This window comes from Meles meles, chromosome 5 (assembly GCF_922984935.1).
Source record: "Meles meles chromosome 5, mMelMel3.1 paternal haplotype, whole genome shotgun sequence".
Taxonomy (NCBI): domain Eukaryota; kingdom Metazoa; phylum Chordata; class Mammalia; order Carnivora; family Mustelidae; genus Meles; species Meles meles.
Genome location: NC_060070.1, coordinates 51,317,967 through 51,342,225, shown reverse-complemented (window position 1 = coordinate 51,342,225; position 24,259 = coordinate 51,317,967). Strand labels below are relative to the sequence as shown.

At 33.7% G+C, this 24,259-nt stretch overlaps 1 protein-coding gene and 1 pseudogene across 3 annotated transcripts in view; both read right to left on the bottom strand.

Moving 5' to 3' along the window:
* The window catches only part of LOC123941429 (pleckstrin homology domain interacting protein), a 133,258-nt gene that overhangs the window by 70,252 nt on the left and 38,747 nt on the right, over positions 1 to 24,259 (bottom strand). For all 3 annotated transcript variants that reach the window (XM_046004559.1, XM_046004561.1, XM_046004560.1), the window contains exons 8-15: positions 12,858 to 13,079; positions 12,482 to 12,582; positions 7,868 to 7,938; positions 6,353 to 6,453; positions 6,218 to 6,258; positions 5,382 to 5,480; positions 4,433 to 4,586; positions 3,873 to 4,007 (exon numbers count right to left, since the gene is read on the bottom strand). In XM_046004559.1, the coding sequence (XP_045860515.1) occupies positions 3,873 to 4,007; positions 4,433 to 4,586; positions 5,382 to 5,480; positions 6,218 to 6,258; positions 6,353 to 6,453; positions 7,868 to 7,938; positions 12,482 to 12,582; positions 12,858 to 13,079 (924 nt within the window). The remainder of the gene's footprint in view (positions 1 to 3,872; positions 4,008 to 4,432; positions 4,587 to 5,381; positions 5,481 to 6,217; positions 6,259 to 6,352; positions 6,454 to 7,867; positions 7,939 to 12,481; positions 12,583 to 12,857; positions 13,080 to 24,259) is intronic.
* LOC123941529 lies at positions 22,877 to 23,482 on the bottom strand (annotated as a pseudogene).

Genomic DNA, 24,259 nt, shown 5'->3' with positions numbered 1-24,259 from the left:
AAAATAATAGAGTTGTCTTATCATAATCTTCTCTACAATATTCTCTTTAGTTTCATTCTCTGGTTTATCAAAAAAAGAAGAAGAAGAAGAAGAAGGAGAAGAAGAAAGGCTCAAGGTTTTACCTTATATACATTTCCAGCAAATGCTATTAAAATTTTAAGATTATTTTATTTTTAGTTAAAGATGAAACAATGGTGAGGAGGGTGCAAGGAACATATATTGTCTATTCCACTTTATACTCTTGTGTTATATCATCTTACTTGTCAAATACTTCTTGTATATAACAAAAGCAAACCCAACACCCACCCCAACTGCTTTTATCATTCAGATCCTCTATTAAGAGGAACTCTAGCAGTAAAGATAAGCAAAATAACTCCATAACTTTCTCTAGATATTACTAGCAAGTTGAGAATCTATTTAGATTTTGAAATGATATAAATTAGGGGATTATTATAAGCAAAGAAGGAATTAAATCTTTATCGCAATTCTTAATCACAAACCCTGTTTACAAATTTAGGTGGTCCTAAAATAAAGTGTCATATTTTTAAAAGTGTAAGTCAAGATCTGATACAGGAAAAAAAGAATTTGAATATTTACCAGAATGATGAATATCAGTGCAATATTAATATATAATGTATCGTGTTTTAAATGATATATATTTAATAAATATATGAATAGTTTTTTATTAAAATTCATTTTTAAATTACTATATATCAAACAAGGGCACTTACAAAATTCAACTTTTCACCACCTGTGAAAGGCTTTTCGATGATACAGAATTCTTGACAATTTCTAAAATTTCATTTAATTTTTGTAATAGGTAAGAAAGGAACAGTAATATGCTGAGTAACAAAATATTTGTTACAGGATTTTCTTACTTCTTGCAAAGTTATTATGAATTTCAAGTGGGAAATCTAATTATTATAAAAAGAAAAACCAACAGTAAAGCAGTATTCTCAAAATATACTTGATAACCTGTATTTCAGAGGATTTATATATCAACTTTTGTTAAAAGCCTTACTTTCTGGCTGATTAATGGGGAATTTATTTATTCATGTTATAAACTTTGATTTTAAAACTTAGCAATACTTCATCTAAGCTTTTACCATTTCTAGTCTAAACAGGAGTATTCCACTGGAGTTATTTATCCTTAAATCTTCCAAGGTACTATAACCAGTCCCTCTACAGAGCATTCAAAAATTATTTACTAAGTTGAAGTTATGATTACTAGTACAATTTAACATCAGGGTTTGAATTTGTACTTCTTCAACTTTTATGGTATTTTAGTAACTCAAAAAATTACTGGTTTGCTACACAGAGGAAAAGAGTTTTAACTACTATAACCAAAATTCAACATTTAGGAGAGTAGACAGTGAACTTAAGCTTCTACTACCCCCTCCAACTGTTTTTATTTTAACAGCAGTGCTGGATGCTTTATCTTCCATCTGTCCATAGATAAAACAAACAACAAAATGAACAAAAAAAGCAAAGAGTAAAAAGTAGGGCACTTAGATAACTTACAAATTAGAGACAGATAGAAAAAAAGTCATCAAGCTAAATTTAAGATCTCAAAAGATCTACTCAGAATTAATACCATTATAAAGACATTTTCTCCTGGTAACATATCACTAACTAGGTAGAGCTGCAAGTTAGCTATACAATGGCCAACCATTAACTAGAGTTAGCATTAAGAACTCAGTAACAACAGACAAAAAAATATGGGTTTTAAATCCCAAGTCCCCTGTAACAGCTGTGTGACCTAGGTAAACCTGGGCAAAGCAATTCATCTCTGTATAGTTTCTCCATTCATAAAACCAGTAATAATAAAATCTACCCTGATTATATTACAAAGTTTTCATGAGACCCAAATGAGGTAATACACAGAAGTATTTTGGATGTCATTAAAAATCTTGCAAAAAATTAAAAGGAGATCCTTATTTTAATTAGATAAAGTATAGTTCATTTTCTAGTTTTTTTAAATGCAGGATATATTTTTAGTCCTTTTTAGTCTATGTTTTGTCTTTCTCAGTCTGAATATTCTATGGATACCATCCAGTTCCACTTATTACATAAAGTTGTTTCTTCTGCCTTTTAGAGGCTTTTCTATCTCTTGTTCTTGGAACAGGAAAAAATATCTTTATCTAAAACTCTTATTAAAACAATTTTTAAGGCAGTACTGTAACTAATCCCTTAGCTAATTTCAAAGAACATATAATATGGCTGACTTCTATTCCTGGCTATATCACGAATTTGTGACGATCTAAAAGCAAATCAGTTCAATCTCAATGTATTCCGATTTCTATAACATAAGGTAAAATATTAGTGTGATCAACTTACCTGATAAGGAAAAATTCACCTTTGTAGCTTAAAGGTGAAAGCAGTATTCAAGTGTGAGAGAAAATTTTACCTCCACTCTACTAACACACCAATGCCTTTTAAAAATACGAAATTACTTTAAAAAAAAAAAGTCACTAATATATGTATAGGCCACAAATTGTTTTCTTTTGAAGCTATAAAGACAAATTGAGAAATAATTTTTTTTTAACAGAGATGTCTCAAAAAGGAGCAAACCAGAAACACAAGGACAGAAAAAGAAAGAATTCTTTACCAGCATATTTAAGTATCTGCTTTTTTAAAAAATCTTCCCTTATACATATATCACTAAGGAAATCCATCTGTCACTAAAAATTGTACTCCAAATAATTAAATCTTTTTTAAAAAGAATTTGACAAATTTTTGTTTTTACCTTATATACACTAAGATATCCATAAAGACAGCCAACTTAATTCCCTCACTAATGAAAATTCTTCTTACTCCTCCCTCTAACTGATCTTATTAATTACTTCTTACTACGTAGAAGTAACTTTATTACGATTATCGTCAAATATAGTATCACTTTCATGAAATTTTTTCACAAACCACTGTATTTCACAAATGACACTTTTAAAATTTTTCTTTTGTAAAATAACTGACTATACACACACTTAATTGCAATGCTTCATAATTCATTATTAGTGGTTTCTGTAGTGAATTTTTAAGAAAACCTAAAGATGCTGAAATAGAAATACAAGTTTTTCTTCTTTTATTTTGTTGAAAGGTATCCCTGATATAAATGAAATAGATTAAAAAACAGGTGACTGAATAAACAGCAGTATTTGAGGAAAACTTTATACTTCATACAGTGGTTACAGAGACATGGTAACACTGTACAGTAAGCAGTGATATTAAACCAGTACAATTCAATATTCAACAAAATATACAAAATATCTGCACAAGAAGCAAAATGTAGAGGGGAAAAGGCTTACACAGAATAGCTAACATACTGTAATTTGAAAAAGGACAAGAATGCCTTTAATTTTAAAATGGCATGAGGATGGGGGCACCTGGCAGGCTCAGCTGGAAGGAGACTCTTGATCTCGGGATCATAAGTTTGAGACCCACGTGGGTGCAGAGATTACTTAAATAAATAAAACTTTAAAAAATAAAATGGGTGTACTGGAATCAAATTGTTGTACAAGAGGACTTCTGAAGTATAATAATGCAATATAAATATCTAAGATTTCTTTAACATGGTTTTCCAAAATTTTTCTTATCTATGTTGTATCTTCATACTTGTGAGTTTCTCAAGTACCACTGTTAAAACTATTTTAAAAACCAAATTAGTTATCACCAGCATAACTGTATTGTAGTATGCAATTTTCTTTAAATTTTAACATCTAAATTAAGCATACAATACAGAACTTTTTTTTGAAACTTAAAGGCAAAATAGTGTCTAAACAAACTCTTAAATGGATTTCCTTTGTGATATGCAGAGTACCTGCAAGCGGTCCCCAAATCTTTAACAGCTATAAAATGAAGAGGCTGATAATTACCATATTGAAATAAGATCGAATTTTGACACCTCTTGCCAGATCCCACACTATCACGTTTCCATCATGACCAGCAGAAAAGAGAACTCTCGGATCGAATGGGTGTGGCTCAAGGACAAATACCTCATCTTCATGACCCTGAAATATTTTTAAAGTGGCACAGAATTACACATTCAAAAAATGGAAATTCAATCAAAATCAGTATGGCACTATTTCTAGAATTTGAACTCTAAGAATTATTAAAGTGGCAAAAATTTTCAAATTTATCGACATATAATGAAGCTGAGTTAATACCACTAACCAAGGCTTCCCTATCATTTGGTGAAACCTAAGAATAATACTGATACAGCCCTACATACTAAGTAACAGCAAGGATCTAGATTTCCAAGCCAAACCAGTTTAACTACATTTTAAAATTGTTTCTAATCTCTCACAAAGACCTGTTATCCATCTAGCAAGATTTCTTAGCTAACTTTTTATAAAAGATTTTATTTCTCAATGAAAACAGTCCATTCTATAATTAGTTTCATTATACCAAATAAAAATGAATCTTTTTTTCTCACCATCAGGACATGAATTAGGTGACCGGTGTAAGAGTTCCAAACTTTCAGAGTCATGTTATTAACTGCAGTTATAACTGTATTGTCATGTCGATCCCAAGCTACCATAGTTACTTTCATTTTTGTGATTTTATCTTCTATTCCTTGAAGGTTTTGGCTGAAAAGTGATGGAGGCAGGATTTGTTTACACTATATTATTTATTAAAATCCTAGTATGGCAAATACCTAAATGTGTTTTCTTATAATTCATATTTATATTCATTACGTGGATAACCATCACTTAACAGGAATTAAGAATAGACTGAATCAACAATGAATGAGGGCAAAAATCACTTCACTGAGTCAGCAAATCCAGGATTTCAGCACACCTAAGCCCTTAGTAATAGATGATCTTGCACATGTTATCAATTAACTCCATCTGGATCCAAGAGTTCTGTGTCATGCTGCTCACTCTCTTTTACTGTGGCTGTCATGCCCTGCTAACTGCTTTGCTCTCCCACCCATCTGAGACTACTACACAAAAATCCAAATAGAGTTAACTTATGAAATACTAAAATCAAAGTAACAGTTATAAGGTGAAATATAATTTCTCATGGCTGGAGAAAAACACTAGATATACCATATCATCCCTATGTGACATACTTGACAGATGAACAATATCATATGTCCCACTTTCTGAAGAAAACTAGCAAACCTACAAGTATCCTTAGAATACTATCATCTCCTTAAGAAACTAAACTGAAAAAAGTCATTAATGCAGATCTTCTCATATTTTTGGTAAAAAAATAATCTCATAAATATCCTCTTTTCATCTCCAACAGCACTAATTATTATAGAAAAGTAGTAATTTTAACGTAGATTATGACTTACAACTTATAGGCTGAGAGTCACATATAGCATACTTTAAATGCTCTACCTTCATCATTGTAATATTTCAAATTTGATCTCTTACCCTGCTGGACGAGTAGCCATATCCAACAAAATGCTCTTCCATTCTCTTCGTTTAAATTGCCAAATACGTGCTGTCCCATCACGACTCCCACTTACAAACCTGTATTAAAGGAAGCCCAACCCCCCAAAAAAACCACATGTACTTAAGCAAAATGTGTTTTCCCAGCGATGTTTTTCAAAATACGTCTTTACTTAACACAGCATTCTAATACAATAGAGATTACTCTGTCAGGTAGTCTCTGTAAAGCTAAGAACTTCTGCAGCTTTATAGGCTTTTAAAATTTTATACACATATATGCTAAGTTGTTTGGCTAGGTGGCTAGGTTTCAAAATAACATTCAACCGTGATTCAAGGCCACTATTTACTATATTACAAATAGAATTTCCAAAGGAGAAATACTGATTTTCTTCTCAATATTAAAGAACTTAACTTCTTTTACTCAAGGTGCTTATAAATAGCTTTCTTTCCTTTTAAAATAAGAACCTGGGAAAATTTATACAACATCATTTAAGCGTATCACCAATAAATAGTTCTGCTTCAAATATTACATTTTGATACATTTCAAAACTCTACTAAAAGTTTCCCTACACTTTGACATGTATAGAAAATATAAAGGGTGGGTAAAAGTCCCTATTTTTAAAAGCGGCCAAATAAACTAACATTAATACAAATAAAAACATTCTCAGGCTAGTCACTTTTTTAGTATAATTGGTCAAGACCTTTATTTTAGGTACCTAGTTTATATATAATTCTAATTAAAACCTGACTACAAGAAATGTCTTTATATGAAAATTTTAAGCTGGAATTAAATTTACAAACAAAAATATTTATTTTACCTGTTGCTAGTGTTGGAAAACTGGATACTGTCAACTTTGTCCTACATATAAAGCAGATAAAAAAAGAGAACCCTGAATATAAACCATTAGACTCATTTAAATTTTTCCAATCTAATTCTTTTCACCCATACTTACAGTATGGAACTCCAATTCTGATATTTTCTCTGGCTGACCTGATCCAAAAAAATAAACCCGGATAATATGATCTGTGCTTCCTGTGGCCAGAAACATTCCACCTGAGGAGTAATTGCAAACATTTATGAGTTAAACATAATTTCAAAATCTGAAAATTAAATAAAATGCAAGCAATATTACCATGATTATACATTGATGATGAACATTTTATTCTAATACTATTCATATTTATCTAAGTATATAACTAAAACTGAATTTAATGAGTTTATAAGTTTTACAAACACAGCTTTAACTGGGATGAATTTTTCAACAGATTTCAGTAAATTTTCAATAGATTTCTATAAGAAATCTTATAGATTTCTACTACAAATGACTTCACTAAGTGATTACATGATTTTATGTAAAAATTAGCAGTCATGCTCCCTAGAAAACATGTCTTTTAACTCTGCTTAAGTCCCTTTCTTGCCACATTTCCTACCTGTTAAAATCCTATCAAACTTTTAGGGCCCTATTTCTTCAGTAGGTTGTCTTTGCAACTCTGCAATTCAATGAGCCTGCTATCCTCTGAACTCATATTAAGATTTTGTCTTGTAGCACATACATTTTACTTTGTATTACAGTTATTTATATATGCAGTTTACCCTCTTTCCTTGGAATCAATACTCTCCCCCCCAGTGTTGAAAACAGTGCTGTTTATAACTGCTTACAGAGTACTCTGAAATCATGGATACTGCCTGTAATTGTATTATTACTAAAAGGAAAACTGTCTTCATGGCAGTAGCAGTGCAAATCTAGAGGTTAGAAATTAAACATGGTTGGGTATTAATATGGCAAAAACAGATTTATGTCATTAGTTTGTAATCACCTGTTCACGTATTACTACTATCCACAACTATGAACTGAAAAGGTAAGTAAAACTGGAGGTATATGTAGAAGAAACTGGTACTAGAAACACTAGGTATTAAATCTATTGATGTTTCATTTCATCTTCTCATCATTTCAAATATTCAAATTATAATTTGTTTAAGAAGACATCCATTTAAAACACTACTGCATAAACTCAAAACATAATTGGGGCATCAGCATTGCTATACAGTTGTATTTTAAAAAGCAAAGAAGAATTTGGAGCAAAGCAATTTATAAAGATTTACAAATAGCAATCAAATTTCACTTGGCTACAGGATACTTCAAAACTCCATGAAAATATAAAACACATCTAAAATACCTTCTTTCAGTGAGATAACTTTTATCTATCCTTTAACAGAGTCAATTCTGAAATTCTTCTTCTCTCCTACAGAGTATTACGGTCTCAAAGAAAAATCTTAGTCATGTGAATACAAAAATAACTCTAGCGACGTTCAAGTATTTCCAAATTAATTTATGACCATCCCCTGGTATATGTATGTGAATATGATTTATGTTACAACAGCAAATATTTTTCCAAAACTTTATGTGTTCCCCTAAAAGTTTTCTGATGTAACTCAAAGTGGAAGATAAGGGAGGAAAAAAGCTTACCAGCACTAAAAGAAGAACAGATCATTTGAACTCCAGGCCGAGGGCGCTCTGTAAATTTAGCAGGTCTCGGACTAAAAACAAAAAATAAACAATTAACAATATCCCCAAACAAGACCAAAAATGAGCTGTTTCAAAAAATAATTACAGAAAGACAAAATTAAATAAAAAGCAACAGATGGCTCCCTTCCTAAAACAAGTTGGAAATCATTATGTGTCATAATCAGAAGATTTTATGGCAGTTCTATAGATTTTGTAGGAGCTCCTGATTATACAATGATCCACACATGAAACACTCTCAAAGCCACTGTCACACCAGACACGTCACACTTACTTCTAGTCAAATTTAACAAGTTCTCAGTTTTCATACAGTACAACAGTAATGCATAAACACATTAGAAAGTATGTCATTTATAAACACGAACACACTAGCAAAACAGATGCTGCATCTTGTAGCTTATGTATACCATCAGGTTTAGGTAATAAACTTTTTCAATATTAGACGCTGTTAATTAAACAGTTCCCTCTGTTTATCATCTGATGTAATAAAATATGCCTTTTAAGACTCCAGAAAGAATCTTACATTCATCCTAGTGAAAATCTGAAGACTGTTTCAATCTTATGTCAACTATAATGATCATTTAAAATAGTCATCTAAAGAAAATAGTCATTTACACTCAAATATATTTACAATAATTGTGTAAGAGTGTTACAGATGTCTTATATTTACACTAGTGATATTAAATGTTTGTTACAATCGATGATACTAAAGAAAGAAAAATTATAGATTTTACACCATACCAGCTCTAATAAATATACAATATATTTGTAATGTTTCAATACAGTGATTTTATTTAAAGCCCTACTTTACATTTTGACTTAGTTTTTCTCAGGTTATCTGGGGAGAAACTTCAAAAAATAATTACAGCCTCAACCAAAGTGCACTGCATAATTTCTACAAACCATAGCAACTGAATATAGAGTGTTTCAGTTCTGTGATCATACAAGGAAAAAAACTACAAAATATTTATGATCTATCAGTTATATATTTGGAACAAGAATAATCTTTCTAATTGATACAGAACACAACAGAAGTATTTGTTAAAAATTCTTAATTACTTTGTAAATAGATTTTTTTAAAAGTTTTATTTATTTAAGAGAGAGAGAGTGTGTGTCCCAGCTACGGAGACCAATGCGGAACTCGATCTCAGGACCCTGAGATCATGACCTGAGCTGAAAGCAAGAGCTGGTCATTTAACTAAGCCACCCACGTGCCCCATACATAAATTTTTTAACATGACATAACAACTTTTCTTAGTCATAGGATCTGACATAACTGAGCATGAATAGACAGTTTGGAGAAAGAGAAAGTTATTAAAACATTCTCACAACCTAAACAATTATTCACAGTAAAATTTAAGTAACTCTAAGTAAATCTGAAATTATAAAGGCAACTAAATGCATTACTTTAATATCTTATGGATCCTATTTCTAAATTTTTGTTAATTTTTGGCACATTCATCTAAGTGTTAAGCAACCATTTGGTTGAAACTCAGAATATTCAAATAATCGTAGAGACTGCCATTTTAAATGGACTTTAATATTTTTAAAGGGACAGGTACAAATAATTTATTTTTAAAATCACATTTGAGGAAATATTGTAAGATGTGGCCTTGGATTCAGACTCTCTGAGTTCAATTTCCACTCTGTCACCTACCAGGTGTATGACCTCAGGCAAGTTAACATTTCTATACCCCAGTCAGTAAAATGGGTGTAAAAACAAAACAAAATCTTAAGAGTTACTGAGATAATTAAATGAATTTAATCCACACAGAGTGCTTAATACTATGCCTAGCATACTCAGTAAGTATTAGTATGGTTAGTTATGATTAGTATTGTAATTTACTTCAACCAGTCCTAGACAGTCCATCAATGAATAATCACTTTTAATTTGGTACAGCATTGAGAGGGTGTTCCAACAGTGTACTTTCAGTATCCACCTCAGTTTTCTCTCCCATCTGTTCTAAAGACAGTATTTATATCCTTCTTCATATGGTTGTCATAAAGAGTAACGAGATGACAAATATAAAGTGCTTATTAGTACAAGCTTGGCAGACTAGGTGCTTAATAAAATTTTGTAATTATTATTATCATCTGTATATTTTAGGATTCCCATTCTTCTCCACATCTAATCTAAATATGCCTGTACAGCTTTCTCCAATCAAAGATCTCTTCAGCCAGCTTCCGAGTCACCCAGCCACTCCTATTTCTCATCTACAAAGCAGCATCTTTATTAGTGGGAGTTATTACCATATACATAAACACTGCATAAAAGCAAATTTATCAAGAGATTTGGGTTTCCAAAATAGGTTTCATTTACTAACAGAACTGATTTTCTCAATTAATGCAGATTGGGTTGCTAAAGGCACCTCCCCATCAAATTACATAGAAGCATTACAGCTCAATACAATTTCTGCCTTTGATGAGTAATTAAAACCCATATGACAGTCACAATCTACATCCAGCCAAAATTTTTGGCAGCTATCAGCCGTGAGTGAAAATGGAAAAGAAAATAGGTGTCCCACAGCCTATAAGTAGGAAAAAATTACTCCTTTATGCGTGACTTTAGATTAAAAGCTTTTAAGGACAATTATAATAACAAATAGAAAGAATACTACCTCTAAATAACTAGAAAAAACTGGTATGTCCAAACATAGGAAGATCATGAAGCAAAGTATGGAATAACAATTAAGTGGAACATAATGCAGCCATTAAAATTATTATAAATTTATAACTATGATAAATTGTTAAGGAAAATACTAGCAGGAAATTATATATACTTCTCTACCTACTTTTACATTTAAAAACATATTTATGTTAAAAATGTGGTTAGGGTAGTTGGTTAATGGGTGAATCTATGTAAAGGTTCTGAAAACTAATCATTTATATGGAATAATTACTTCTCAAGAATCCAGATAAATATTGTACTTAGCAATGTAATGCTCAAGAAGCACAAAGTCAGAGTTTAATTTTGTTTTTGTTTTAAGATTTTATTTATTTATTTGACAGAGAGATCACAAGCAGGCAGAGAGGCAGGCAGAGAGAGAGGAGGAAGCAGACGCCCTGCTAAGCAGAGAGCCCAATGCAGGACTCGATCCCAGGACCCTGAAATCATGACCTGAGCCAAAGGCAGAGGCTTAACCCACTGAGCCACCCAGGTGCCCCCAGAGTTTAATTTGGTAAAAATATTTTTGTTCCTATGCTAATTTGAAGACTGTTAGTCACGTTTTTCTTCTCTACGAAAACAAAACATGAAAAGACAATGGTATCCCAATCTGGTCCATTAAGAGGTAAAAAATACTCAAGGGAAAACAACAATTAACTATTGCTATTGTCCATACACATCAGTAAAACATTTAAACTTTTATCTAAATGTCTACAGAAAATCTTTAACGCTTTAAATATTAAGAATGCAACTAAAATGAAATCAACCTGCTTTCTCCAAAGAACCGCATCTTTGATCAGAATCCTTTTTTCAAATGAAGAAGTTTGTTTTGTTACTCTAGCTGCCAAGGCCTCCTAATGCCCTGCCATAAGAGGCACTCTCCAGAAATGTTAATATTCACGAAGCTTAAATAAATGCTACTGTTTTGAAGTAATAAAGACATTCACAAATTACTCAACTTGGGTTGATAATTTATAAACAGAAGTCAGATAGAATTACTGAGCTATACCTTCTAATCTGAATGATATTCTACCATGAGAACACAGAGATGACCATTTCGACACTGCATAACCGGATGTACCACTTCTCCATTCACTGACTGTCTCTGAGGCAAAACACAGCACTTCTTCTCCCTACTATACCCATTAGGGAGGTGGCATGGCATAGACAGCATGGGACCAACAGACAGGGAAGTATTGTTCTAATGCTGGCCTTACCAATTTTTTAAAAAACTGTTTTAACTATGGGAAAGTTTTTTAACCTTTTGTTGTCTCATTGTCCTTAATCAAAAAATAATAATGTTTAGCCAACCTGTTTTAATAAACTGAGATATTAAAACAAGAGAAAGCACAAAAGCAAGATGTTATTGTGAGGTGGGGGAAAGACATATCTAACTATCTTGAATGAATTTATTGAAAATGTAATCAATTGGTTTTCCTAAGTTTCCTGAGATTTATAATAAAATCTAAAATTTATAGATGCAATGACAGAAATAATTGCAATTCTTCTAAAGAACAGGCTTAGATTATGTTCTCAGTACCAGAAGGAGCTATTGAGATGAAACTATGTCACATACAGAAAGGAGTGGTAATAAAACAAGTATGTTCTGAAGGAAATAGTTAAGGCTAGCAAAAAGAAGCTCCCCCCCCCCACCAAAGAAAAAACAACAACAAACAAACATGTTACATGTTAACAAAAGAAACTTTCTTTGAAGCATGAAAAAAAGCGAGGATGGGAGGGATGGGACATGAAAACCAAACAGGTCAGTGAATGCATTTTTGTTACTTACTCAAGGAGAATAAGTAAATTTCCTATCATTCGCTACTTTATACTATTGTAATTTTAACCATTAAATTAAACAATTTATTCTATGAAATAAGAGAGCAACTGACTTTATTTTAAGGGTTCCAGCATCCCACAGCCAAAAACAAATAGTGCCATCTGCCCCAGTAGAAGACAGATATCTCTTTGAGCCACTGCACAATGGAGAGAACTGAAAAACAAATGAAGAAAAAAAAATCTTTTAAGAGTGACATAATTCAAAAAATAAACCCACTTTTTACCAAATAAATAGCAACTATAAAAAACAGTTAGAAAACATCCAGAATTGATGGTCTTAACTACGATGTTTTTAAAAGTCCATGTATTTATAAAGAAAGAAAAAATATTCCTTTCTTCATTTTACTTGGCTTTATTACAAGGGATTACAAAAGTTACTTAAAATTTAAATTATAATCAAAAGGAATTTACAGGGATTAAAACAATTACCTGTAGTGATGTTATAGATGCACTGTGGCCCTGAAGAACAGCCAATGGTGCACATGTTCGAAGACACCAGACTCGGATCATTTTATCACAACTTCCAGCTGCTATCATGGTATTCTCATAGTTTACAGCCATGTCTGATATTTCAGCAGCATGTCCTCTTAAAGTAGCTAATAATCTCCCATCATCTGTTGCCCAGATTTTCACAAGACAGTCATCAGAACCCTTAAAATAAAAATGTGTATTAATGGAATTAACTCTATAAATTTTTATTCAAATTCTAAACAGACATAAGAAACTGTATCTGCAATGTCCACTTCCCAACAATTACATTTTTGAATACTAAAATGTGAAATACTTGTTTCAGGAATTTTCTTCTATACAAGGCTATTAAATTATTCACTTATAAAAAAAAATGCATGTGTGTCCACCAATCTAACAGGAGAAGTAGGATGTTAATAATGTTTACCTATGACCCCCTATCCAGCAGCCATGATGAGCTCTATCCCGGATCTTGTGAAAGAATCTGAACTTCTGAAGTAATAGACCAAAATTATAATAGAACGAAAGTAATATAAAATAGTGACTAATCCTATGTTACTATGTTATACAGAAAGGAAAGTAAGCTAATTTGGGGCTTTTTCTCCTAGGAAGCTAGAAACAATATATATATGAATTTCCCATCAGTGATCTTCAGCTAAATATATTACATATAAAATCACTAAAGCCAGTTTTCAAAAAAAAAATTTATATGTATGAAGTCAATAAAAATACCTAAATTATATGTTTACACTGCTATAGTAGCATAAGCTCAGAAAGAAACTGTAAAAGATACAAAGGTTTTCTATGAATACCTATAAAATAAACATTTCAATTTCACATAATCGAAAAGAGATTAGAACTTCTAGGCGCTATTATTTTTTCGTTCACTAATTTTCCTTATTCATTTTATAGTTCTAAATTAATACTCTTTTACCAAACTCTCAGTATTTCTTCATTGTTCATTATTTGAAAGGTTTTAAATACACAAAGTAGGGAACAGTGTCACTAGCCTCATACACCCATTTCCCAGATTCAAACTTATCAACAGGTTTCAAGGGTGGCATGTTACAACCTTTCAATCTAAATCTTAAAAACAAAACAAAAACTCTTACATCTGACATTAGGAAGAAGAAAAAAATGATACAGATGTGTTATTGCCTTCATACTAATGATACAACATATAAATGATCACACTGTATTAACAGAACATGTGTATCCTAAATCAGATTCTGCCAACACTACCTAGAAGACTTTCAATTAACTCATGTGCTTCTGACTGAGGTTTGAAGCAAATCAAGTGGATTATCAACCACTAAAGACTAGTGATAAAACTGATAAATTATCTACATGAAAATATGGTATTCTTGGGGCGCCTGGGTGGCTTGGTCGGTTAAAGCCTCTGCCTTCGGCTCAGGTCATGATCCCAGGGTCCTGGGATAGAGCCCCACGTCGGGCTCTCTGCTCCGCAGGGAGCCTGCTTCCTCCTCTCTCTCTGCCTGCCTCTCTGCCTAGTTGTGATTTCTCTCTGTCAAATAAATATTTAAAAAAAAATAAAATATGGTATTCTTACCACATTTATTTAATCTCAGGCTTTTTATCCATAAAACAAAGTTGTTAAATTGGATGATCCCTAAGGTTCCTTCTATCTTTAAAATTCAGTTACTCATGCACTCATTTATTCATCTGCCTTGAGATTAAATATGTGCTGAACACTAGAGATACAAAGATGAGATGCTAAGACACAGTATTCCTGTTTTCAGGAAGCAAGGCAGAAGAGTATCAATGTAGTAACATGTCCAAAGTGCTATACTATTAATCAGAAGAGATCCAAACCAGGAAGCAGTGTGTTTGTCCTGAAAGGTGGAGAAACAGGATCTGGATCTGGAAAAGAATCCAGAAGCAGTGATGCCTAGACAGTCTTCTGCATGAAGAGGCAATATAGTGTAGAAACCTTGAGAACAGATTGCAGGATCAAATGTCTCAGTACATAACCTGTCAGGACCACTTTCTACATGATTAATGTTGAGGAAGTGACATGTTTCCTAGGCCTCCAAAGCCTTTTTTATGCCTATCTCATAAGGTTGCTGCCAAAACAAAATGAGTTAAGTAAGGACGCAGTGTCTGGCAATAATAGCTATGGACTATTACCACTGCTTTTGTTGGTGGCTCTTACTTTTACTCTAGCAATATTCTTACTATTTTAAAAAGAGCAAAAACATTCCATATGACAATTAGAAAAGTTTGATCAAAGGCATGAAAATGTGAATATGAGCATTGCAAGTAGTCTGTATGTTAACACAGTGTGAAGCAAAGGCATGAGGATGAAGTTAGGGAAAGAATGTGAAGGACCTTTTATGGTATACCAATAAATGATGTTTTATAATGGGGATCACTTAAGATTACAATCAGTATCAGGATCAGATTTGTGTTTTCCAAAGATACTGTTGGCATAAGTGTGAATTAGGATAGGAAGTCGAAGGCCATCTAAAAGTTGCTGAAGTAGTACAGGTAGGAAAGAATGAGTGATATAACTGAAATTATTACAGAAGAAGAGAAAGAGCAAAAGATATGGACGCAATAGCTGTTTGGGGAAGCTGTTTGGAGAATTAAAGGGATGAGGATTATAATCGTGGCTACCTGTAGAAAGTGAAAAAGGACTGCAGCAGGCCATGACTTCCAGAAAGCTGGTCAGTCTACCACTTGGCACACAGGAATTGTATTAGGCATGTGATGAATAAAAAAAGACCTTAAAGCATTTACTTATTAAATTCATTTATTCAACTCCTTCTTAAATTCCACAAATTAAATCAATTTATTCACTTTACCTTCTAAAAATTAAGGCAATATTTGGCTCTGATCTAAATTCACAACAAAAACAGGGGTGCCTGGGGGCGCCTGGGTGGCTCAGTGGGTTAAAGCCTCTGCCTTTGGCTCAGGTCATGATCCCAGGGTTCTGGGATAGAGCCCTGCATCGGGTTCTCTGCTCAGCAGGGAACCTGCTCCCCCCCCCTGCCTACTTGTGATCTCTGTCTGTCAGATAAATAAATATTTAAAAAAAACAAAACAAAAACAAAACAAAAAAAAAACAGGGGTGCCTGGATGGCTCAGTCGGTAGAGAATGTGACTCTTGATTCTGGGGTTGTGAGTTTGGGCCCCAAGTTGGGGATAGAGATTACTTAAAATAAATAAATAAATCATAAATTCACAACAAAAATAAAATTTTAAATATGATAATACTGGTCGAATATATGAAAAAATAAAATCATGACATCTCATCATGCTCCACAATACTGATAAAATTCATTTTGTTCTTATGTATTTGAACAAGAATTTGCTTTATATTCTATTACAGACGGTGTTTCACATATTTTTCATGTTAACAACAACAACAACAAAAACCAACACCTTTTTGACCAAAATGCCAGCTTTTAATGAAGAGTAGTAACAACCCGTGTTCTAACATCAGCATTCAGTGACTTTTCACTAAGTAAAATCTAACAAGAAGTCCCATGATATTTGTATTGACTTTATTACTTAGTAATCTCACCAATTTAATATAGTTTAGTATATTTTTTCTCTAGCCAAGTACTAAAATAAAACAACACTATGCACATTTTCCCCAACTGTGCATTATTCCAACTGACCTTTCTTCCATTCAACTGCAGGAGAGAAATCTTTGACCTTTTAGGGAAATTTCTCTTCACTGTTCTCTTCTATGACCTATAAAGTAATACGTGTCCCCACCCTTACTCCTACTCCCCTGAGCTCCTGGCAGAATTTCAAACAGAACTCAAAAGCATCCTTTGACGATTTCTATTTCATGCAACAGTTACTTACGATCACAAATTTATTTTTATGGGAATGTGAAACTAAAGATGATCTGACAGATTCAACTAAGTTCTTTTAAAATGACTATCAGAAATATAAATATAGTATAATTGACTAAAGAGGACTGCACAAGAAAATTAAATTTACTGGGAAAACATTTTTAGAGCACTATCCACGTGTTTAAATTGAATGTGGAAGGATTATTAAAAACTGATGAAATAATTCTTAAAAAAAAAAAGACAAAATGTAGAGCAGAATCTGAAAAGATGCACTTTCTTTCCCAAGCCTACCTCAAATGTAAGTAAGGCCAATAATAAATCAAAGAGTAGGACGTTATAGTCTTTCAATCAAGATTTTAAAAAAGTGTTATGGACACCACAATAAAACCAGTGTTATGTAAATGGTGAAAGGGACAAGATAAACAACATAGACATGGGGTTTGGCCTTGCTAGGAGGAATACATAGGCTTCTAAGATGTATAAAGGAGAAAGAGGTATGGTAGAAATAACAATTTTAAAGTAAAGAGGAAAGAAATTATATGAATAAAACAAATATCTGAGGATTATTTCCTAAAATGGGAAAAGGGGAAAACAAAAGTAGCCAAAAAAAGTGAATAAAGTTTGGAAATGAAGTGGGATAACAGCAATAAGAAAAAAGGAAAAAAATCTGTGAGCAAAAGTGAAAGTTCTGCTAAAATCAGATAGGATATTTTAGAAAAACCTCAACTGACAAGTTTTTTCAGCAAAGCTCCAGGGGGAGAACAGAGTAGTCATTTCTCTTCAATAACATCTAAATATTGCTCTTAGGGACTGGGGACTAGCAAAGTGACAAAAGCTAGGAGTACAAAGTATAAGTGGAAATAACAAGAAATTAAGCTGGAAGGGTTTTATCTGAGGAAGACTGACAGAGGGTTTTAGACACCTGTTAAAGAGTTTGGATTTAACCCAGTAAGCTAAAGAAAAATTTTAGGCAGGTAAGACTTGGTTACTGTAATATTTTTAAGCCACCATTAAGTTTGAAGAAACCTATGAGCTTGGTGCAAAACTGAAAATGCTAAATCAAATTTAAATATTACACTAGTGTTTAACACCATCCAAACATAAGACAGCAGTGTATCACTAGTTTAATTCTTCAATAATGTAAACTTGTCATAATTATTGTGAACATGTGCTCATTAATATGTTATTATTTGTCCAAGTCCAACTTGCATAAAAAAGTCTGGAAAAAAAAAATCACAACGAAAAGAATGTGTAGCTCTAGCTTACTTAAATCCCCAAATAAAATGTCACACCAGGGGAGCCTGGGTGGCTCAGTGGGTTAAAGCCTCTGCCTTCAGCTCAGGTCATGATCCCAGGGTCCTGGGATTGAGCCCCACATCGGGCTCTCTGCTTGGCAGGGAGCCTGCTTCCTCCTCTCTCTCTCTGCCTGCCTCTCTCCCTACTTGTGATCTCTATCTGTCAAATAAATAAAATCTTTAAAATAAATAAAATTAAAAAAAAAATGTCACACCAAATTTTTAGTGATTTTTTTTTTAGATTTTTTTTTTTTTTTAATGTGAAGACGTCATTGTCAATGCAAGGATAAAGCCAAAGAAAGAAAAACAATTATCTTATCTTTATTTTGAAAAAAACAGCAGTGTAGGTATTATTTATGAAAATGCCTGGTAAGAAAGAATGGGACTTCAACAAAACTTAGACTTGCCAAAACATAAGAATTTAGCTTGAGATACACTATAAATTTGTTTATTCCACTGCCACACCTTAAGAAGGTGTGCCTTTCTAATAATCAATGTGCTCTGTCACTTAGGACAAAGGAAGAAAATAGAATCAGACACTACATTTAAGAATCACTGTTTTTTCCATCCTGTTAAGAGCATCTTGGCTCTCTCCACCGTTTGGCAATTATGGCCATTGCTACTATAACACTGGGGTACAGATGGCCCTTCTTTCACTGCATCTGTATCTTTGGGGTCAATACCCAGTAGTACAAATTGCAGGGTCATAGGGTAGCTCTATTTTTAATTTTTTGAGGTATCTCCACACTGTTTTCCAAAGTGGCTACACCATCCTGCATTCCCACCAACACTGTAAGAGGGTTCCCCTTTCTCCATATCCTCTCCAACAAAGACAAATAGATAAAGAAGATATGGTCCATATATACAATGGAATATTATGCAGCCATCAGAAAGGATGAATATCCAACTTTTGTATCTACATGTAGAGAACTAGAGGAGATTATGCAGAGAGAAATAAGTCAAGCAGGGAAAGTCAATTATCATATGGTTTCACTTACTTGTGGAGCATAAAGAATAAGATGGAGGACATTAGGAGAAGGAAAGGAAAAGTGAATAGGGCAAACTGGAGAGGGAGATGAAGCATGAGAGACTGTGGACTCTGAAAAACTGAAGGTCTGGGAGGAGAAATGGATGGGGGGATGGGTAAGCCTGGTGGTGAATATTAAGGAAAGCATGCATGTTATTATTGCATGGAGCACTGGGTGTGGTGCATAAATAATAAATCTTGGAACAGTGAAAAAATAAAATTAAAAAATATCAATTTTTTTTCTCTTTCTCTCCCTTTTTCTTAAAATTTTAAGTATTAAGTGGACTATGGAGATAGTGGCAGCAAAAGACCTTTCCTTCCAGCATGCAATAGGATCTCTTTCACTGTGGGTTAATTCTTCTTATTTTTTTTTTTAATCTAGAGCAATAAACCGTATTTTGTGAATCCCTCTTGGAAACTTCAAAGTTTGACCAAAATAAAAAGTATAAGAGGTACACTATAGATAGATAAAAACAAATAAGGACATTTTCCATAAATAAAACCTAGGCAATGTCTGGTACATATTTGACTTTTGTATTCTGGAAGGCAGCTATGCTCACCACTAACCACCAATGCGACTTTTGTATTCTGGTAAAGAAGAATTCCACAGGTCTCTGTGACATGGTTCTCTATTTTCTCATGGACTTAAGCATTAAAATTTTCCTTAAAATCTAGGAAAAAACTGTCCTACCTAATGTTATAAAGACTTTATGAAATATTTCAGTAACAGGGCTTTGAATCACTTAAATTCTGTGCAGAAACTAAAGCAGAACCTAAAATCTACCTTCCTCAAATTTAAGTTTCTGGAAGGCAAGTTTTAAAGGCTTAAATGAATTACTTATTTTTGTAATTATGTATTTGCTTATTTGAATTAAAGCTAGATAACGAGAAGTGACAACTGTATGAACTATTCAGTGATGAAGAAAATACAGGGTGGAATAGTAACTGCTAAAGAATGGCTGACTTATTCAAGTAGAAAACCGCATACATACATTTGGGAACAGTACAACAGGTTACTCCTAAACAGATGACCTCAAAAGCAAAAAGATCAATAAATCTTTCCCTGCTAAAAGAGAAGCATCAACTGGGCAGACCAACCAAAGATTACTACTTTGAAATAAAAAAAGAAATTATGTGATATTTAAACATGGTATCTTGGAGATCTGGCATTACTTGACAGAAATCAACCAGAATTCTAATTTTTCTTGCTACTACTACACAGATTTGAGTCAGATTTCACTCTTGATGTCTTTAAAACAAACCGAATTAAATGTTAAAAACATCATGTATGTGTCATTTTCTTATTATGGCTAAAAAGCAGCTTGCTCTTCAAGCAGCAAAAAGTGCTTATAATTTAAATTTAGTTCAGTGTTTGTTTGTTTGTTTCCAAAAAGATGCCATTGATTTTCTTTCTTACCTATCAGACCTGTTTCATTTTCCATACAAATTATCCTAAACTTCAGTGTTAATCATTTCAACACATGCCCGATTTTCTCACTCTTATCCACCTGTATCAAAGTAATTACACTTGCTCCAATCCTGCTCCCAGGATATCAAGTACTATTATAGAAAAAGAGGATATGCATACTTAATCTGTAGCATTGCAAATCTATGAACACTCTCTCTATTTGGGAGGCTAAAGCTAACCAGTTCCTTATTCATCACTCTTTCCCTGCTACCAGGGTTTATCGAGTACCTCTAGGACCCAGTTCTGTTCCCTAACCAAGACTCTTATTAGCTAAAATATTTCACAATGAAAAGCAGAATATGTTCACTGTGAATCTAATTAACTATCTTTCTAAATAGGTCAAAATAAACTGTTCATTATACATCCCATCTTCATCTACTTATTCTATCTATCCTCCTTAAAAGACCGTTGTGTATCAAAAGTCTGTTCTAGCTCCTTCCCCTTGACCCACAGTTTTTCATAAATTTATCTTCTTATAAATTACTATACTCTTGCTCTCCTTTTCATTATAATCAAACTTACTGAATATTCACTCTACTTCTCATGCACTTTTTAAAAGATTTTTATTTATTTTACAGAGACAGAGACAGCGCACATGCACAAGCAGGGAGAAGGGCGGGCAAAAGGAGAAGCAGGCTCCCAGGGAGCCTGATGCAGGGCTCAATCCCAGGATCCCAGGATCCCAGGATCCCAACTGGAGCCGAAGGCAGATGCTTAACCAACTGAGCCATCCAGGTGCCCCCCACAGCACTTTTTAAAACAATAATTTTTAATGTCAAACTTACAGAGTTTCAAGAAGAGTACCAATGTCTTCCATATCTCCATGACCCAGATTAATCAACTATTAACAATTTCATTGCATTTACTCCATCACCACCTTTCTTCCCTTCCTTTCTCTCCATATAACACATACACACACCCATTATCATTAATTTTTTTATGTATTATTTAAGAGCAGGCTGCAGACATGAGGCCCCATCACTTCTAAATATCCCAGTGTGTATTTCTCCCCCAAAAAAGAATATCATCTACATAAATTGGGAAATCCATACTGATATAACTGCTACCCAATCCACAGATTGCATTCAAATTCTGTCAGCTTTTTGCCCCAGGATCCTATATAGCAACACATGTTACATTTTAGTTAAATTATCTCTTCAGTCTCCTTCAATCTGGAATATTTCCTCAAGTTTTCAATTTTTTGCCCTCAGGAATTTGTAGGATGACCCCAAGTCTCAGTCTTTTTACTATTTCTTCATGACCAGAAGTCATACTGTCTAGGTAGGAATCCCACCAGACAGACTTCTCAGTGCACCACTTGAGGGGACATACAATGTCAACTCATTTCACCACTAGTGAAGTTAATTTTTTGACAGAGAGAGATCACAAGTAGGCAGAGAGGCAGGCAGAGAGAGAGAGAGAGAAAGAGAGAGGAGGAAGCAGGCTCCCTGCTAAGCAGAGAGCCCGATGCGGTACTCGATCCCAGGACCTTGAGATCATGACCTGAGCCGAAGGCAGAGAGGCTCAACCCACTGAGCCACCCAGGTGCCCATGTGAAGTTAGTTTTATCATGTTGTTTCCAAGATTTCTCCCCTGTAAAGCTGAAGTTTGCCCCTTTTAATTAATACCTTGTAGGAACATACTGCAAGATTAGGCCAAGATCTTAACCCACTGAGCCACCCAGGCGCCCCTAGGCCAAGATCTTTAAATAAGATCTTCTACCAGTCTTAGCCTCCACTGATGACATACAAATGAATCAATCACCACTACAATGGTTGCCAAATTATCAATCTTTCTACAATTATCAGTTGATATTCAACAGTAGTTTTTCCTCCTTTCTACTTATTTATTCACTTACTTGCTTAATCAGTATAGATTCTTGGGTTCCTATTTTAGTCAGTTAAGGTCCCTGTCTAGCCTAATGAAACTTACTGAGAACAAAACCCTAATTCTATCTTACTTTAATTAAAAAATTAGATTTATTCAGAAGCATTCACAATGTGAACAGTACAGGTGCAGCTTTTTTCTTTTGCAATTACAGAGAGGTATTCCATTAATAAAACAATTATTTCCTATTAGCTGCCCTGAAGACAACTGAAGATGACAAAACTACCACCCCCACACAAAACTAGTTTCTGCTGTGCACAAACAAGAACCTGCTTTCAATTTCCATGTCAATTAACAATCCTCATACTATACTAGGAAAAGTTAGTGGTTACTGAAAATACCACCAGGACAGGACCATACATTTGATAGTGTGTAAACTATACAAAAAAGGACAAAAGACAGTTTAAAAACAAATTTTACATAGCCTACATTTCAATTTTCAGTTTTTTTTTTTTTTTTTTAAGGAATGAGTTGTGTTAAATGTTTAATAGATAAGAAAAAAAAAACCCTCCCCACTCGTCAACCTTTTTACGCTCCTCCCCCACCCCAGCCTTGATGGCTCCTTCCCACCACGCCCCTGCATCAGGCTTTCCTTTAGTTCAGTACACAGCAATACCCTCTTTGTATTTTTCCTTCAGCTTAAAAGCCTTCTTTCTTAAGTCTGCTTGTCATCCACAGCAGTGCTGTTCCATGTGTCTCCCAGTTTCTTTGAAACATCACCGATGGATAGGCCAGGATGTTCTCCTTTGATTTTGGGGGTGATACTCAGAACAAAGCAAGAAAAAGGCTAAAGGAGGCCTCTTGGGTGCACTGAGATCCTTGAACATCTTTTTTCCCCTTTAGGAAAGATCTAAGTTTTCAGTTCTCTTTTACAGTGTACCCTATCCACCTTTGCCATGTCTTCTAATTTTTCTTTCCGCTTGGCAGACACAGTCTTCTACCTCCTTGAGCACTTCTTAGAAAACTGAGTAGCTAACTGAAGCATCTGGGTGCTTCTTCTTGTGCTCCTCCCGGTGAGTTTGCACAAAGGATGCGTGTGATGACATTCTGCCTCTTGGCTTCTTAGGAGTTTCTCTGCCCATATTTAATTACTCTCCTCAGTGAGGCAGAGTCACCCAGTGCATCACCGCCCCTAGCGCGGTCTCTCACAAAACCCAGATCTTAAAAATAATAATTTTACACAGTGATACATATTATAAGAAAAATACAGTAAAGTGCCAAAATGGGATAAACAATGAATGGTAGACTACAGAGAGGGAAGGTAGTTAGGAAAAACTCTCCAAGAGATTTTTCCTTCAACAGATTTTTCCTTCAACTTTCTTAATAAAGGAGTTAGTCAGGGGCATATTTTGGAAAACATAATTTCATGCAAAGGGAATAGCTACTACAAAGGCTCCAAACCATAAATGGACTTTGCAAGTTTGAAGCACAAAAAAAGATCCATGTAAAGAACCATACAAGAAGGGAATTTGTCTTACAGACATATGTGTACATCTCCCCTAATAAAGTCCAAGGTTCTTGCAAAAGAGAACATTGTTCATTTTTATCTCTCTAACTGACTGGTTGATTCATTCATCATTTGTTCTACACCTAATGTATGCACTAGATACTTTTGAGGCATTATAGATCTAAATAGGTTCAAGAGAAAAGTCTTTGCTAATAAGAAGTTCACAACTTAAGAGAGAGACATCTAAACAAATTCACTGCAACATAAAAGAAAGATACAATATAACAGAAATATGAAGTTCAATAACAGTACTCTATTTTCAGTTAAGTCTTTTTTTTTTTTCCTAAAAATTGTCAAGCTTTTTGGAAGAGCAGTCTGCATTAAGTCTCCTCCATTTTTCAATTCCTCCTCC